The sequence below is a fragment of the Phacochoerus africanus genome, chromosome 5 (genome assembly GCF_016906955.1).
Source record: "Phacochoerus africanus isolate WHEZ1 chromosome 5, ROS_Pafr_v1, whole genome shotgun sequence".
NCBI classification, from domain to species: Eukaryota; Metazoa; Chordata; class Mammalia; order Artiodactyla; family Suidae; genus Phacochoerus; species Phacochoerus africanus.
Genome location: NC_062548.1, coordinates 130,972,552 through 130,984,627, shown reverse-complemented (window position 1 = coordinate 130,984,627; position 12,076 = coordinate 130,972,552). Strand labels below are relative to the sequence as shown.

Sequence of the window (12,076 nt, the reverse complement as noted above, 5' to 3'; positions counted from 1 at the left end):
AGATCAATGTCGCACTCCTAGGAACGACGGCTGCCTAATACAAATTTTTTAAAAAGAAAGCAAACTCCAGGTCGAGGCCTCCAAGTGCGCTGCCTCTACTGGACAGATTCACCCCATCCGGACCTGCGCTCTGGTAGGCTTCAGGCAGTGGCCGCTTTAAGCGCTGTCCCCCTCCCCAGCCAGCTCGGGGACTTCCCCTGCCGCAAAGGCGCTGTCCTCTCTGCCCAGCCGCCTCCGCACCGCAGGGGCCAAGCTGCCGCCGGGACCTTTCCCCTACTTTCCAGGGCCTCAGGCCCCGCCCCCTCATCGCGACCAAAACACGTGCCGCGTCCCGCCCTGCCCGATCACGCCGCGGCCAGGCTCTGATCACGCGGCTCCCCGTGCTGCCTATTGGTCGGTGGCGCACGGGCCTGGCGCGGATTGGCTGGCACCTGGCCGGCCACGCCCCGGAGGGGCGCGGTGTATTTTGGTTTACCTCTGCACCCCGCCCCTCCGGTCGCCCCGCCCCTCCCACGCCGCGAGGGCCGCGCCGAGGCAGAGTGGCGCGGGAGGGCGGAGGCGCGCGCCGGCCGCTGGATCTCCGGCTCGCCGCCGCCCGCCACGCACGTGCGGCCGCTGTCGTGCGCCGAGCTCCCGCCCTGCGGCCGCTTTGTTGCCTCCGGGCCGCCGGCACCATGCTCACGCCGGGCTCTGCGGGCCCGGGCGACGCACACGCGGTGAGTGGTCGCCCATCGGAGAGAGGGGCGAGACGGGGCTGCGTTGCCTGTGCGGACACAGGGTGCGGAGGAGGGCGGGGGCACACGGGTCTCGCCGCACCCACACCCTTGAGAGCCCGGGCGGGTTCGGCCGCCTGAAGGGGCGGCGGCCGCGCGACGTCGCGCCGGGAGGAGCGGGGAGGGGGATGTGCTTCGCACCGCCCCACGCGCAGCTTTTTGTCTAGCGCTCCCGCAGCGGCCCCACCCAGGCAGCCCCAGGTGCGGGGCTATTTGCAGCCATGACGTCATCAGGCCCTGGGAGGAGGTGGCCGTTGGGCGGGGCGCGGCTGGCGGGAACTCGGCGTGCGGGCCGCGGGGGGCGGGGCGCCGGCGGAGAGGCAGGGGCTGTGGGAACTCGGCGCGGGGGGCGGGGTCGAGGGCGGGGGCGGGGCCAAGGCTGGCGGGAAAGCGGGGCGGGGCCAAGGCTGGCGGGAAGGCTGCACGCGCCGGGCGGGCAGCCTCAACCCCCCGGGCTGCTCCTGTCCGTGCTTGAGGGCGCTGGCTGAACCTGGTACCGAGTCGTCGAGCCACGGGGACTGCCGAGGGGCCGAGGAGAAGGGTCTGGGAGCCCCGCGCCACCCCGTCCCTCCCCACCTGTGGGGCCTAGCAGGTCTGGCAGGTCTTATTAACCCTTTCCACTTCTGTGACTTCACAGTTCTTCCCGAGGACCCGGCCAGAGTGACATCTGTAAGGGCGGCGGCGTTACCTGTGTGCCGCGGGGGGGCCCCTGGGCGGGACAGGTCGGGGTTTAGGCAAGCGGAGTGGAAGTGTTATCTTCGTAGATGGAAAGGTTCTCGGGGAAGAGATGGGTTGGCTCCAGCCGGTTCCTGCTCTGCTCCCGCTTCAGAGGAGGAGCTGCGCTGGGAAGCCCTCGCCGGCTTGTGGCACATCTTATCCGTTCTTCCTCTCCCAGTGCTAGTCCGCGAGGACCGACCCGGGCGCTCCCGGGGGTGGGGACCAGGGCTGAACCGCGCGTTGCTCTCCCGCGCGGGACTCAGCTGAGTGATTCCCTGACGGGTGTGGATGCTCCAGGGTTGTCGCAAATGCATCTGTGGGGACGCTCGGGTGGTTTTGCCGACTCAGCTCAGCCAACCTGAGCCATCGGTGTCCTTCCTCCTCCTCCCCCCGGGAAAGTTTGGCATTAGCCATTGGGTTCTCACCTCTGGAAAGGAGTGTTATTAATCATTTCCCAAAGAAAAGCAAGAGCTTAGCAACCGTTGCTAAGAGTCAGGGTGTTCTGGGGAAGCTGCTGACCGGCCCAGTCCATTCCTCCTTCCTCCCTTGGCGAAACACTGGCTTTGGAGCCAAGTGGTCCTCCGAGCTCTGCTGGCTGCTTCCCCACCCCCCAGAGCACATGCGGCGCTGCGGGCTTGGGGTGGGTGTGGAGTGGGTGCGGGGCAGGTTCCTGGTGTGCATGCCTTCTTCCTCCTTACCGTGGGGGCTGTGCGTGACCCTTTTTGTGCTTCCGGGACTGAGAAGCCATAGTGTTGTGTCGCCTTTAGGTTGACATCATGGACATATGTGAGTCCATCCTGGAGAGGAAGCGGCATGACAGTGAGAGGTCTACGTGCAGCATCTTGGAGCAGAATGACATTGAAGCTGTTGAGGTGCTGGTTTGCATGAGCTCCTGGGGTCAGAGATCCCAAAAAGGGGACCTGTTGAAGATAAGACCGCTCACACCTGTCTCTGACTCTGGCGATATCACCACCACTGTGCCGATGGACTCACCTGCACCTGAGCTACCAAAGGACTTCCATTCTTTATCAACTCTGGTAAGAGGTGGGGGAGGGGGCGGTTTGCGCCTGGTCTAGAGTATCTTTGGTAAATGTGCTAAAGAGCTGCTGGGTAGATTCACCAGGATGCTGGCAAGCAAGTTCATACCCCCCTCTATGTGGGTCTTAAGGGTGAAAGCTGCTTTTATCTCTTGAAAATATGCTTTCCATTAATAGAGCATAGCTTGTAGCCACAGGGTGTAAATGTCCATAGGATGAAACTATAGATTGATGTGGAAGAGCAAAATGTAGCCATTTTCCTGGGGAACTGTAGGTTGAGGGCTCCAGTCCAGGAGCAGGATCTGTGGGTGGCAGCAGGGGAAAGCCTCTACTTTGCACCAGGCAGCCTTCATTAGCTGGGGTGAAATCCTGGGTCTCTGCCTCCCTTATGGGAGCCAATTTCTTTCTTGTGTGAGTTGGGTGCCATCAGACACTGGCTTTTGTTTTTGTTTTGTCCTTACGGCAAACGGCAGCAAAGTTACTGGGAAGCACTGCCTCTCCACTTGGAGAAGTTGAAAGCTGTCAGTTTCCAACAAAACTGAAATTTTTGATCTGGCTGTTCTGGGCTGGTATCTTGTACTGGAAGGATGGGGCAGAACACCGACTTGTGGGGTGGGAAGGCACTTGTGGCAGCAGAGAGGATTGTACAAGGAGTGGGCCTGGCTGCGGGGTGGGGGGGCACCTGTCAGAGTTACTTGGCATTGGGTTGAAAATAAGTGGGAGCTGTTTGTAGGGAGAAGTGGTACAAAGAGAGTCTTGGTTTAGGCCAAACCCCTGGTTAAAGCATGGCCTTTGGGGGATCGTTCTCCTAGGTTTTATTTTGTATCTAGTAGGCACTGGATGAGTGTGTGACGGATTGGATGGGGTGTGATCAATTGGTTGGATAGGTGTGTGATTGGATGAGTGTGTGTTTGATGGGGTAGGTGTGTGATCGATTGGATAAGGGTGTTAAATGATTATCAGTGAGATTTTTTTAAAACTTTGAGATTCTGATACTATTTTTTGAGATTCTGTATAAAGTTCTCATTTTGACTGTAAGTTTGATTTTTCATTTGTAGTCCTGATATTTAAATTGTTCATTTCAGTAGGTGTGCAAGCCCAGGAACAGCACCTGCATCCTCACAGTGGAGCGGATGGATGGGTTGGCAGAGGTCGGGAAAGCGGGAGAAGGCAGGAAAGTTAGGTGCCTCAAGCAGGCTGTACATCCACTGGGTGCGATTGGGAGCAGACTTTGACCAATCTTTTCTAGATACTTCTTTGTAAAGACTTCGGGGGCAACATGATCAAAGTAAGTTCCTTAAAATTTAACCAAAATAACCTTTTCACACAGCACTTTTTTTTTTTTTTTTTTTAAAGTGCATGACTCCTCCTCAGAGCCCTGACCTCACGGAGCCATCAACAGGGACACTTGGTCCTTCCCAAGTAACTGATTCCAAAGCCCCCATGGTCATGGCTGGCCCCTCAGCCTCTCGTGGGGGAGCCCCCCCTCCCTGCAGGGCCATGGTGACAAGTGTCATTTGCTACACCGGGGGGACTCCTGCCCACACTCCTACCACTCAGGCTCAAGAGCACCACCTTTCAGCCAACGGAGAAGCGGAAGCCCGGTGTCTGGGACACACCGAAGCTTTGCCGGACACACGCCTCACAGACAGTTTGCCCACCGTTAACGCGGTGTCCTGCCAGCCTTGCTCACACAAGTCTGGCGGCCTGACCTCCACCGACGACAAGAGCCAGCAGGCAGGGTGGCCTGTTGCGGTTCCGATCTGCTCACCAAAGAATCATGACAATGACTTGCCAAGGAAAGCCACCCCTCTGATTTCTGTCCCTACGGCTAGTCCCCCTGTCCTTTGCCAAATGCTCCCTGTGACTGGACACAGTGGCGTGTTAGCAGCTTTGCTGAAGCCTCCTCTCCCAGCGTCTACAGGGACTGCCAAACCCATCTTGCCCCACGCTGCTCCAGTCCCCCAGCCTGTGTTCGTGGGGCCATCCGTGCCTCCGGGGGCTGTGATGTTGGTTCTGCCCCAGGGGGCCCTGGCCCAGCCCGCCACGTGCTCATCGAGCGCTCTGGCCGTGGCGAGTGCCAGGTTCTTGCCGCTCGCCCCTGCGCCCGTGTTCATCGCATCCGATCAGAGCTGCGCCCCTCAGGTCGACTTTTCCCGCAGGAGGAACTATGTGTGCAGCTTCCCGGGCTGCCGGAAGACCTACTTCAAAAGCTCCCATCTCAAGGCCCACCTTCGCACTCACACGGGTGAGCACTGAGGCAGGTGGGGCGTCGGGAGGAAGGTCAGATCCCACGTCCGGGACACACTGAGCCTCCACGGGGTGGGAGTGAAGCATGAGAACCATGGAGAAGGTGGCCCTTTTCTTTGGTTCTGAAAAGTCTTCGTAGCCTCGGGGTTAACATTAGCAGAGCCATTGGTGGTTTTCTAGAACTTGCTGTCTGCTCATCCCGGTAGATGCGGCGCAGTGCAGTCTTAGATTGTGATCCTCAGGTCGACAGGCTGGTGGAGCGAGGCTCACGTTGCCCCTTTTCTTCACGTTGCAGTCAGTCGGCATCTCAGTCTTTCTTTCATTTTAGAAAATAGGCATTTGTGCTCAATACGTGTTTTATTAGCGTGATTGCAGTTTTTTCTGGGGAAAGAGCTTTACAATCTATGGGAAAAATTGAATTCTAGGCTATTTGCACTTTAAGGGCATGTCATTTTTTTGCTTTGGGAAATATGTAGTTTTTAATTTGGAAGAAGTCGCAAGAGAAGCTGTAATGACTTAGTCTCTCTAGTGTCCCATCAGCTTCATCCAATTGAATTTTCTGCAGGGACGGAAATGTTCTCTGTTGGTTAGGGGAGCAGCCACTGGCCACTTGGACTTCAAATGGGAACAGTGTGGCAGAGGGACTGAGTTGCACATTCTCATTAAGTCTGTGTTTATGTAGTCACATGTAGCTACCCTACTGTGTAACAGAAGGGTGAAGTTGCCTGGTAGGTAGTTTTTTGTTTTATCTTGTCTTGTCTTTTTTGGGGTTTTTTTTTGTTTTTTCGCTTTTTTGGACTCCACCTGCAGCATATGGAGGTTCCCAGGCTAGGGGTCGAATCAGAGCTGCAGCTGCCGGCCTGCGCCACAGCCACAGCAATGCAGGATCCGAGCCATGTCTGTGACCTACACCACCGCTCATGGCAACGCTGGATCCTTAACTCACTGAGCAAGGCTAGGGATCAGATCGAATCCGCATGGATTCTAGTTGGGTTCATTACCACTCAGCACGACAGGAACTCCACGGTAGGTAGCTGATTAGGCCAGAGGTCTCAGCTGTTCCGCTTAGTGTCCGTTGTTTTGTTTTCAAGGGTCTTGCAGTCTGCGAAACTCACCTTTCAAAGGTTCACACAGGCACGTACATATAAGCACAGAAACAGGTTGCATGGTCTGCAGTAAAGCTGTGTTTCATTAACTCTTGATCGTGGAACCCCCTCCACCAGAGTGTCTGCTCGTGGCCTGTGCGCCAGCAGTGAACTGTGGAACGTAGCTGCAGAGAGGATGAGCTGGAGGCAGTTTTTAGGGTACTTCACTCCAAAATGCATTTGAGCTGGAGTGGTTAGTGCCGAGCGAGCTTGCCTCTCCGCCTTAACCTTTTCTCTCTAGTTCGATCGTGTCCTTCTTCCCCGCCCTCCGCCTGTCCCTGCTCCCTGACACCTTCAGCCCCCACCCCCCCACCCCCGCCCCGGCTCCCGCCTTCTCCTTTTGATTTTTGATTTGTGACTTAGCTACTCGTCTGCTCTCACTGGATGCCCACTCTCGGTGTCTGGCGCAAGAGGCTGACACCAGTACACGATCCTGGGCCTCGGTGCCACGGGGGCTGTCGGGGCTGCATCCGCTTCAGCGGGCACTCGGGCTCGTGGACCCGGCAGGCTAGGTTTCCACTGAGACTACGGAGCGAGCCTCAGGTCCCACCTAAACACCGATGCCACCACATGTGAGGAAACAGTGGCATGAGGTTTATTCAGCCGGCTTTCCGTGGTAGAAATACTGACGTGATAGTGTAAAATAAGATGATCAGACAAGCTCGCTTCACGTTTCCCAAAGTACTTAAAGTAACCATGAGTGAGCTGAAGAATCAACTTCTTTTTTTTTTTTTTGTCTTTTGTCTTTTGTCCTTTTAGGGCTGAACCTGAGGCATATGGAGGTTCCCAGGCTAGGGGTCGAAGCTGTAGCCGGTGGCCTACGCCAGAGCCGCAGCAATGCCGAATCCTTAACCCACTGAGCGAGGCCAGGGATCGAACCCACAGCCTCATGGTTCCTAGTCGGATTCGTTTCTGCTGTGCCACAACAGGAACTCCAAGAATCAACTTCTTGTGCTATTTTTTGTAAACACGAAATTGGAGTTTTCATAAGAGATAGAAACCTTAGACAAGTTTACTTTAGATGAGAGTTTTTCCTCTGCCAATCTGAACTTTCTCTTTTTTCTTGCTTTTTAGGGCTGCCCCCGCGGCATATGGACGTTCTCAGGCTAGAGGTCGAATCGAAGCTGTAGCCTCCGGCCTACACCACAGCCACAACAACTCCGGATCTGAGACGTGTCTGCAACCTATGCCACAACTCATGGCAACACTGGATCCTTAACCCACTGAGCGAGGCCAGGGATGGAATGAACCTGCATCCTCATGGATCCTAGTCGGATTCGTTTCTGCTGAGCCACGATGGGAACTCCTGAGATTTTTTTTTAATTAGGGTAAGGTAGAGTGAGGAATTCTCAGGATTAAGGATACGGCATTGTCACTGCTATGGCGCAGGTTTGATCCTTGGCCCCGGAACTTCCGCATGCCTTGGACTTGGCCCAAAGAAGAGAGAGAGGATAAGGTAGAGTAAGGAAGGGCAACGTTTTTGGTGTGTTGGAAACATAGGACACTTTAGGGAGTTCCCATTGTGGCTCAGTGGGTTATGAGCCCAACTCGTAACCATGAGCTTGCGGGTTCCAAACCTGGCCTTGCTCAGTGGGTTAAGGATCAGGTGTTGCTGCGAGCTGTGGGGTAGATCACAGATGTGGCTTGGATCTGGCATGGCTGTGGCGTAGGCTGGTAGCTGCAGCTCTGGTTCGACCTACAGCCTGGGAACCTCCATATGCCATGGGCGCAGCCCTAAAAAAGAAAAAAAAGAACGAAAACATAGGACACTTTATAAATCCCATGCCGAAGGGCTGTTTTCTGTCCAACATCTGGCCATCTGGTATGCTGCCAGCAGAGGTGGTCGTTTCCTGGAAACAGGTAACCTTACAGGTAACCTTACACTTAGAACGTGAGGTCTTTGAAATCTGTGAAGTTCGGGCCCTTGTTTCTTAAAATGGTGCGTAAGCGTTGCGATGCTGAATTTTCCTGTTAATTCAGCTTTGAAAAACGTTGCATATTTAGTTGATGTCTTTTCCACACTCATTCATTCAAAACCATTTATTCACTGCCTGTCAGACAGTGCTGTGCCAGGGGCTGAACTGTGTAGAGAAGGATGAACTAGCAAGTCCTCAGCCTTTGGGAGGGTAGGTCACATGACACAGAAGAGCATTTGACAAATCCATTCATGCACAAGCCGTACGTGATTGTCACAACCTGGCCGAGTTAAGGGCTTCAGGATGCAGGAAAGGGAGCACTCCTGCTGGCTGGAGAGGCCCAGGAGGACCCCGGAGAAGGGCTCCCTGGCTCATCACCATACCTCCAGGTGGACACGGTAGGGACCCCTGCCCAGTACTCTGGAACTTGGAATGATGATGCCTGAAGCTTGGAACGATAGATAGGAAGGTAGCTGTTCAAATTCCACCCTGTTTGGTACTTAGCCTCTTTGTCAAGGTAATGCGAACGTGAGGGGGATTGATTCTGAGACGCCTGAAGGTCCTGGGAGGGACTTTTGTAGATGTGCAACTTCCTGAGAGGGAAGGGATTATTCCTTTCAAGAGTCTTTCTCCTATTCCAAGCTAACTGTCAAAGACTTATTTTTATTAAAAAATGTCTTTAGAAGCATGAGTTTGACGGCTTTGGCCCCTGACGCATCCTGTCTCGGGTGTGGCAGGGAGACGAGCGTCTTGGGGGATTCCTTGACTTCCAGACAATCTGATACCAGAATAGTAGGATACTCCTTGCTTCTTGGGTTTCCGTGAACCAGGTTTTAAAACGACACGAATTGGCCTACTCAGCGAGGTGCTGAGCATTGACTTCATGTGCCTTCTCTCCCCTCTTAGGAGAGAAGCCTTTCAGCTGTAGCTGGGATGGCTGCGACAAGAAATTCGCTCGTTCAGATGAACTCTCTCGCCACCGCAGAACTCACACCGGGGAGAAGAAGTTCGTGTGCCCCGTGTGCGAGCGGCGGTTCATGCGCAGCGACCACCTGACCAAGCACGCCCGGCGCCACGGGAGCACCCGCAGGGTCCCTGGCTGGCAGGCGGAGGTGGGCAAGCTGAGCAGAATGGCCTCAGCCGAGCCCCCGGGGAGCCCGCTGCTGTGCAGGCCGGCCTCGGCCTGACGGGCGCGCCGGGGCCCGCGGAGGGCATCTGTAAAAGCCTCTTTCAGGACTGGAGCGGATGGTTTTCCCGCCAAAAAAAAAGAAAAAAATTGGCTTGAGGGCTGGGAGAAAGTGGGGAGCTGGTTCTGATGAAAGCGCGTTAACCTGTCTCGTTTTGGTTGGGGCCCTGTTCCATATCTCTTGTAGTTTCGGAGTTTCTTTTAAGGCAGTGGAGGAAAATGCCATGGTCTGAGTCACCAGCATTCACGCAAACCTCCTGGCAATAAATTTTACAAAATGTGGATTTGTACAACCTTTCTATTCATGTTTTGTAGAAATGAGACAGGGTACTAATTTTTATACTCTTTTTTATAAAAATATTTATATCATTGGTGCTCAGATCACCAATTCCTAAATAGATGATTTTACAACCTTCTTTTCCATGTTTAGCAGCATTTCTATAATAATCCTTCTTTTAGTAAAGTTGACACATACTCAGCCAAAAAAAATTTTTACAGCTTCATAATCAGGTCTTTTAGATCTGAGATTTTTTTAGATTCAGGACTGGTTGACTTAGGGGCCTCTTAAAGAAATGGGCAAAAAAACACCTCACAGTCAGCTTCTTCAAAACATTTTCAAGGGAAGTTCCAGACAACCATTCCTTTAAGGCTCTCCCCCACGGCCCCCAAGGAATTACAGTTCTGTTCCGTACAACTTAGTCCCTCGCGCCCGTGCTGTGACTCGAGAAGCTTGTACCCCAGAGGTCAGGGTACTCGATAGATACTGGGGGAGCAGAGAGCTGCTCTGCTGAGGACAAGCCGTCCACCGTCTTCTGGGTGTCCCTCAAACACCAAAAGTGACAATGTACGCACTCAAGCCCGGCTGCTGTCAGTTGTCAGTTGGACTTCTTTTGCTATGGCCTCATCCAGGTATTTTGTGGGTAGAGTAGCTTCTTAGAGAAAAAGTACCCTTAGCATTTGGAGGAGCTTTCCACCAGAGTAAAGCTTATCTAAGGTGAAGCGGATGTGCAAACGGTCCAGCTCCAGTGCTCTGATTCCTTTATTTATTAATTAGTAAGGACTGGGGCGGGGCAACTTAGGCTAATCGGCAGTAACGCTGCCCAGCGGTCCTTTCCTTCGTTTTGTTTGAAGGAAATTGCTTTGATCAAACAGAAAATCACCTGGAACCTGGGGGGTTTTGCAGTCTCTCTAGAAAATAGACTGAGCATGACTTTGCAGCTGTGAGCACAGGTCCTAGCATTACCGAGACTGCGCCCCGGCGTCCAGGAAACTGCTGAGGCTGCTTTTGTTGGGCAGTGTCGGGAATCCAGGCAGCAGATTGCACGGAAGGAACATGGCAGTGTTGCTTTGCTCTTTGAGCCCAGGAACAGTTTGCATTGTGCCGTATGTATTTCCATTTTGTCTTTGCCTCTTCCTGGCATTTCCCTTTATGAAAATGGTGGTAAGGTGAACTACTGAATAATAAAATCAGATTTTGTGTTCAGGGCTGGTCATTCATTGTATGTTACTCGATGCCCATTAAGCTACCCTTAAGTATCAACCGCTCACTGACATACGGGTCTGTAGGTGCTGGCTGCGCGTGTGGGAGGCTGCCGTGTCTTTGGACGCCTCTGTAGCTGAGGATTCCTCCTGGTTATGAGACCTGCTGCAGGTGCAGGAGAACCAAAGCTAAATGTACGTAGCTCGCGCTTCCCCACCACCCAGTCTTTGCTCCCTCTCACAGCTAAAATCAAATTTCTATGTGTGTGCCGTAAATGGCTTGAAATTGGGATACTTTTCTTAATTATACAAAGTACTGTTAGTCCCACTAATGTTCTGATGGATCATGCAGCGTCTTTGGGTATTCAGATGGCTGTCGCATTGAACTTCCTTCTCTGAGCAGTGTGGTTTTTAAAGAAAGATGTTAAAAAAAGTTTTGATTTACCCTTCTATTTCCTGATTAGATTTCAAAACACCTTCGATAAGCAACTTTTTTTTTTTTTTTTGGCCCTCTGTTGATTGAAAGATTGTAAGCTGGGAAACAGCTTCATCTGAAAAATGCAATCTAAGAACCAGAGCCCCGGGGAGCGTGTCCAGCGTGGGCTCCCTCCACTGCGGCCCCGGCGCCAGAGGAGGGCGCCTTCCCCAGTGCACTTTACTGCCTGAGCGATTTTGCTTGATCTTTTTTGACTTTGAGCCTTTTATGTAGTTGCAATAATAAGGTTTTAAATGTGTAAAAATTATGTTTTATGTAACAGACTCTGACCTCTTATTTAAATGAATACATGTGATGTAACTTTTTTCTTTGAATCATATAAAAACTTTTTTGATTTGCAAACTGGGTTTGTGTCCTTTGTCATTTAACTGCAGTATAACATACCCAGTGACTGCAGAAAATCTACAAAATTGATTGTATATTGGCCTGGCCTGACTTTGTTTTGGGGGGTTTCTGTTCTGCTTTCAGAGTGCCCTGTCCATCCTTTGGAGGGTTCTTCCTGAACGAAATGTGGGAAGAGGCAGCCTCTGTGTTGGCCACTGTGACATCAGCACTGGTCTTGGCAGAACAGGACTTTGGGTGCTGGGGAGCCAGTGACCCTGGCTTTAAAAGTTTGTCACAGAGCCACGGCCTTCATGCCTGCTTCTGGAGTTTGTTTTCTCTTGAACCCACTCTGGGAGTGGCTGTGCATCCACACCTGCCTAGAGGAGGCCCCGAGGGTGTGGCCAGAGCCTCCCAGGCTCGGTTCTCAGGCCTCCTTGTGTCTGTCACGGTACAGGACAGGGCTGATGGCCCCCCAGCAGGCCGCACTCCCCGCCTTCCTCCTACTGCCCTGCCCCGTGCTGGTCCTCTCCTCTCCCCACCCCCTTTCTCCTCCCCTCACAGCCCGGGTGATCTCTGCCAGCCCTGTGACTTAGATAAAAATAACATCGCCACCATAAGGTGTGTGCCCCCACAGGTGTGTCTCTTCTTTGCACGTCCCCTGGCTTCAGAGTCCTCTATCCACCTGGCTACACCTGTCTAAGCAGCATCCCAGACTTTAAATGACCAGAATCCTCATCTTCTCCCAACACTTGC

General features: G+C 53.3%; 1 protein-coding gene across 1 annotated transcript; it reads left to right on the top strand.

The window, feature by feature from the left end:
• Positions 1-525: 525 nt before the first annotated feature.
• KLF11 (KLF transcription factor 11) lies at positions 526-10,507 on the top strand. The gene is made up of 4 exons (XM_047782663.1): positions 526-716; positions 2,258-2,527; positions 3,884-4,775; positions 8,745-10,507. The coding sequence occupies exons 1-4, from the start codon at positions 675-677 to the stop codon at positions 9,023-9,025; spliced, it is 1,485 nt and encodes a 494-aa protein (XP_047638619.1). The 5' UTR covers positions 526-674; the 3' UTR covers positions 9,026-10,507.
• Positions 10,508-12,076: the final 1,569 nt, after the last annotated feature.

Bases quoted from the DNA above. Each gene is read 5' to 3' on its own strand.
- KLF11 (XM_047782663.1), top strand. From the start codon at position 675: ATGCTCACGCCGGGCTCTGCGGGCCCGGGCGACGCACACGCG. The intron at 717-2,257 runs GTGAGTGGTCGC...TGTCGCCTTTAG, and splicing joins GCCCGGGCGACGCACACGCG to GTTGACATCATGGACATATG. The intron at 2,528-3,883 runs GTAAGAGGTGGG...TTTTTTTTAAAG, and splicing joins TCCATTCTTTATCAACTCTG to TGCATGACTCCTCCTCAGAG.